General features: G+C 45.5%; 1 protein-coding gene across 1 annotated transcript; it reads right to left on the bottom strand.

Annotated features, from left to right (window-relative positions):
- Positions 1 to 1798: 1798 nt before the first annotated feature.
- On the bottom strand, positions 1799 to 5257 carry MYOD1 (myogenic differentiation 1). Its single transcript, XM_010143405.1, has 3 exons — positions 4641 to 5257; positions 3091 to 3169; positions 1799 to 2493 (listed from the first exon to the last, which is right to left on the bottom strand). The coding sequence occupies exons 1-3, from the start codon at positions 5199 to 5201 to the stop codon at positions 2243 to 2245; spliced, it is 891 nt and encodes a 296-aa protein (XP_010141707.1). The 5' UTR covers positions 5202 to 5257; the 3' UTR covers positions 1799 to 2242.
- Between the last annotated feature and the right edge of the window lie 6 nt (positions 5258 to 5263).

Here is a 5263-nt window from a genome sequence, read left to right on the forward strand (position 1 = left end):
GGCTGCAAACTAACCTGGGGCATTTTTCTGACCTTAGTACTTTAGTAGAGACCCTCCTGATTCATGCTAGTATGAAACAGCGCATTCTCCCGTTCATTTAATTTTGATTTTTCATGGAGAAATGAAGGGGGGTAAGCTCAACCTTTATGGCCCGGACTGTTTTCTGCCCACAGTGACATCAGCAGGAGACTTCACAAGGTTGAACTTCGATGAAGGTATTGAGGGTCCAGTCGTGTCTTGGAATCCCCTCTCATCCGTGGGAGCCTGGACTGCTCTGCAGAATGGTCCCGTGCCTCAACACCGATTTACTGTTCACCATGGTCACAAGTGCATGGATAAGGAAGGAATCCCCATGGCTGCTACCTTCCCTGCCCCTCTGGCTTCGGATAAGACAGCAAACTCGGAGCATGCCTCTGGTGCAGGAGAAAGGAGAAGCGAGTGCATTTTCCTGCTGGGCAAAAAGCCGCTCACTCCTCTCCTCTACTCTCCATGGAGCACTGATCTTCAGCACCCCCATGACTAAGGGAGTGGGAGACATTCCCATGGAATTAGCTGTTCTCTCTTTCTTTTTTCTGCTTAAGAGGTAAGAGCTGCACAAATTCCCTCTTTAATAGTCAACTAAGAGAGAATACAACAACTGGTCTGTCATCAAAATATTTAGAGCTGATGACAATATCTGTGGTTTTGTTGTTTTTTTGTTTTGTTTTTTTTTGTTTTTTTGCTGTGATGTTTGAACAAAGTCTATAAATCACAGGGATATGACAAGAAATGGGTTGTTTCACATTGCTGTAGCTGCTGGTTGTTCTTGTCCAAAACGTACAGAAATGCTCTGACTTCCCAATGACAACCTGCCCAGGGCTTAACATTTTTCAGTTTCATGGCGAGCTTGCAAGGTTACGCATATATTCTGAATGAAACATAGCCCGCTGGTTATTTTTAGAGAGGCTCTAAACAAGAAGTAAATCCCTGGAGTAGTGCTGCCAGAGGTGTGTAAAGTTCAAATCCAAATTAAAATTGTCTATCTTTGGCCTAAATTCCAACCTGAGCTTGAGGAAAACTGTGATCTATGCCTTGAACTTCATAGCAAAAAATGCTTTTCTATTATTTGCTAACACCTGAGAATATACGATCATGGTACAAACACTTAAAAATTAGAACTTGAACGAAAAATCTGAATGTTTTTCCAAGAATGCAGTATCTGGTCTCATGAGATCCTGTTGTATGACTCAAAGTTTTGGTACCTGCACTGGAATTTGGAGAGTCTAATTTATTGTGATTCCGGGTTTTAACATGTCTTGTAAGGTCAAGTCGTATAATGTAATTGTAAACTTTGGAGGGAGAGAAGCATGCTTATTGACCTTACAGATCTCTTCAGGAATGACCTCTGATGTGCAAGATGAGGTTTAGAAATCACCAAGATACCGTATGAAGAAAGCAGACCCCTTTTCAGCAGTGTATTTACGCAAAGTAGTTGAAAATAGTGCAACTGAAGCATGTTCTTGATTTCTTTGCTGAATCAGAGCCTGTATCTTCTTCCTGCCAAGGCAGCGATCTTAATACCACTCCTAAATGCACTAGTAATTCTAGAAGCCCCCATGAAAGTCAAGATAATGCCACAGATTTTATAAATAAGAGTCTTTATTTAGAATACTGTTGAAAACATTCTTCGCAACCACATTGTATAAATATATAAAGTTAAAGTTTGACACAACAAACCAAGCAATATTAAATATTTTCATTTTCTCCCTTTTGTTTTAATTTTGCTTTTGTTGTTTTTTTCTTTCCTCTTTTTTCCTTTTTTTCCTTTTTTTTTTTTTTTTGCAAAGCAACTCTTATTTACAATTATACAAAAAGTTTTATAAAAAATGGTCCACAACCTTATTTTGGCCAGAACAGGAGTAATAGGAAGGATCTGTCATGTCACTACTGTAGTAGATTTCTATTCTCCTCCGCATTCGAGAGCCAGGTTCCTACTCCCCAAAGCCCAGATTAAACATCGGCCATTTCCCGGTATACAGTTTTGCCTCTAGACACATTAAATAAGTTTAGTTTAACAATCAATAAATAACTAGATGTATTTTGAAGTAACACAGGTTTGAAAAGTTATGTATTTGAAGGAATTTTGAGTGATATTTTAAAACTGGAACAAGTCTTGAGAAGTGTTTTCAGCCTTAGAAGGCAGGTTTTGGAGCACGGCTGAACGGAGCAATTTGTTTTCAGTGCAGTCCAGCTGGACCTGCCCTTATAGCACTTGGTAGATGGGGTTGCTGCTGCTGTTGTCCTGGGCAAGTGGGGTGCAGTTGGTGGGGGAAGGAATTTGGGCTCCACTATCATTCAGACTCGCTCCTTCCGGCGGAGAACAGGGACTCCCCTCAGCAACAGTTTCCACTGGAGGCAATAGAGGACATGTGGAGTTATCTGTGGAAATCCTCTCTACAATGCTTGAGAGGCAATCAAGGCTGGAAACAACAGAGCTCTTCCCATGCTTTGGATCTGAAAAACAGACAAAAAGGTGCTCAGTTTATCCAATGGGTGCTTAATGTCAGTAGGATGCAGGTCTTCACCCAGCGAGTGGCTGACTGTGTGTCTGTGAGCACATAAAGGTTCAGAAGAAATAAGTATTGGTGAAGGACACCAGTTACCAGACAACAGAGACTGTTGTTCCCTTGCAGAATGGAAGACAGACCCAACCACAGTCTGCCACTTTTGGGCAGGATGGATCCAGGGCTTCACTTCAGTCCGCAGAAAGAAATCAATCGACAAGTTCCTCCAGTTTGGATCAATGATAGAGTTAGAAAAGTCTTCATGCAAAACATGGTTAAACACTGAAGATTAGTTGAAGAGAGGAATGTATTTTTATCCAGATGTTATATTTGCAAAATAGGAAATGTAGCATATTCCCGTATTTGCAAATACTTCTAGAGGAAATCCAGTGTTCCTACCAGCATAAGCAGCTCACTGGCTAAAAAGGCAGGTTCCTCTGTCAGCCCAGCCGGGGTGAGCCAAACAACAGGGGACAGGGAAGTCACGGGGAAGCGTGCTGCACTGCCTGCCTCCTGCTTTCACACGGCCGTTACAGCGCACACTCACCATTTGGCGATTCGGTGTAGTAGCTGCTGTCATAGCTGTTTCTTCTACGAGAGCTGCAAGGAGGCCCACTGTACTCCATCTGAAAAGGAGAGCAATCTGAGTGAGGTCACTGGATGAGGACAGCATTCACCAGAATCCCAGGAACCATCCCATTTCATATTTTGGTCCCTAGTCTGTGCCATGGTTCCAGTCCTGACTGAAATGCCGTCAAGTTGTAGTTTCTCTGAACAAGGCAGAACTTCACTTGGCTACAAGAGGATTCACCCCAGAATATTTTATATGTTCCAAAGGAAAATTACCATTGTTGTTGTATTGAATGCTGTAGCTTTACAAGTGTGATGAGGTTTTCCAGCATTCTGATCAGATACTGCCCTACAGGTATTTACAACACTGAGACCAAGAGGATAATGAGTCTCTTTTAATTTTTTGAAGTTTTTTCCAAACTTGAGTTCCACTTAAAAAGCATCTACCCTACCTTTGTCCCTTGTTATTTCCTTTAGTTTCTCTTCCCATTTCTATTTTGTACAGAAAAAGCCCCAAATATTGCCCAATATATTTGTTTCAAACACTTTAATCCATGATGAAATTACTCTTTCTGACAAAAGAAACTGGATTTTGAGGAGGAATCACTTCTGTAAATCTTCTCTCCAACCTGCCAACTATCTCATAATCGCAGGTATTTAATCAGTAGTGATTATCCTTACCACAGCACAGAAAAAAAAAAAATCTCAGGTCATAAAGCTCTGTTGATATCCTGTTCCAGACTCCTGCACTCCAGTTACCATGTCCCACCACCCCAGAATCAGACCAGAGTCTGAGCCTATATCCCAATGAAAAAATGCAGCAATGAGAAACCTTCTCTGGCACCCACCCATCTTCTCCCCTCCCCATAGCATAGAAACAGGACTGAAAGGCTAGGATGTCCTTCCTATTGCTGGTAAATGTCTAAGAAAGAGGTGAAGTGTGAGGAGAAATGGAGAACTTTTCCTTAAGGGTCAAGAAAAACAACTCCTGTTGCTTGGACCCTCCTCTCGTTATCACGATGAATGGCAGGAAACAAAACGCAGACTCTTATCAGCTCCCCTGTAACTACCGTGACCAAGGGGGACCTTCCTCTCTGCTGTCCTTAGAGGATTCGAAGGTAATGATACAGCAGAAAATGAAAACAGAGATGCCCCAGGAGCTATGGGAGCACAGGCAGGGCTCAGACCTCACCGTGCTCTCAGGTACTGTACCCGTCCCAGGCAGCTTCCCAAAGTGCTTCCCCAGCAGCTCTCCCTTAGGACACTGGGGACCTGTGTAACTTCTCATCCCAGAAAAAATGTGGAAGATAATTTTTTTTTCTTTCCTAGAGATCCTGGCACGTGGGGACCCCACCTCCCTTTGTTGCTGGAGCTCAAGGCATGAGAAAGGACTTTGTCTTCTGCCTGGGGAGATATGGAAGGCAGCTGCTATTCGAAAAGCAGGAGGAGATGACTCGCCCTGCACAGGTTTGGACCCACGGCGTCTGAGGCGCCACGGTGGCAGGGTGTCCTCCCTGGGGCACTCACCATGCCGTCGGAGCAGTTGGAGCGAGGGCTGGAGGCATCCGATTCCCCACTGTAATGCTCCAGCACCGGGTAGTAAGTGTCCTCCTGCTCCCGCAGCAGCGCCTGCAGGCTCTCAATGTAGCGGATGGCATTGCGCAGGATCTCCACCTTGGGCAGGCGCTGGTTGGGGTTGGTGGAGGTGCAGCGCTTGAGGGTCTCAAAGGCCTCGTTAACCTTGCTGAGCCGCCGCCGCTCTCTCATGGTGGCAGCCTTACGGCGGTCGGCATTGGTGGTCTTCCTCTTGCAAGCCTTGCAGGCCCACAGCAGGCAGCGGCCAGCCTGGTGGTGCCCACTGGGTGCTCGGACATGCTCCTCCTCATGCGGGTGCCCGTGGTGATGCCCGTGGTGGTGCGAGTGCTCCTCGGGCTTCAGCAGCCCCCCCACATGGACCAGCCGGGGGTCCAGGTCCTCAAAGAAGTGCATGTCCGATGTGTTGAAGCATGGGTCATCATAGAAGTCATCAGCGGCTGTGAAGGAGCAGAGGGAGCCCTCTGTCATCTCCATGGGGCCCAGTAAGTCCATGGGGGCAGCGGAGGAGCAGTGGCCGGGCCAGAGGGGGTGAGCGAGGGGATCACAAGAGAGGG

Source organism: Buceros rhinoceros, unplaced genomic scaffold (genome assembly GCF_000710305.1).
Source record: "Buceros rhinoceros silvestris isolate BGI_N320 unplaced genomic scaffold, ASM71030v1 scaffold27489, whole genome shotgun sequence".
NCBI classification, from domain to species: Eukaryota; Metazoa; Chordata; class Aves; order Bucerotiformes; family Bucerotidae; genus Buceros; species Buceros rhinoceros.

Excerpts from the sequence above, each read along its gene's own strand:
- MYOD1 (XM_010143405.1), bottom strand. The coding sequence starts at position 5,201 with ATGGACTTACTGGGCCCCATGGAGATGACAGAGGGCTCCCTCTGCTCC. Across the intron at positions 3,170-4,640 it reads CCAACTGCTCCGACGGCATG|ATGGAGTACAGTGGGCCTCC; the intron begins GTGAGTGCCCCA and ends TCTCCTTTTCAG. Across the intron at positions 2,494-3,090 it reads CTACACCGAATCGCCAAATG|ATCCAAAGCATGGGAAGAGC; the intron begins GTGAGTGTGCGC and ends TCTGTTTTTCAG.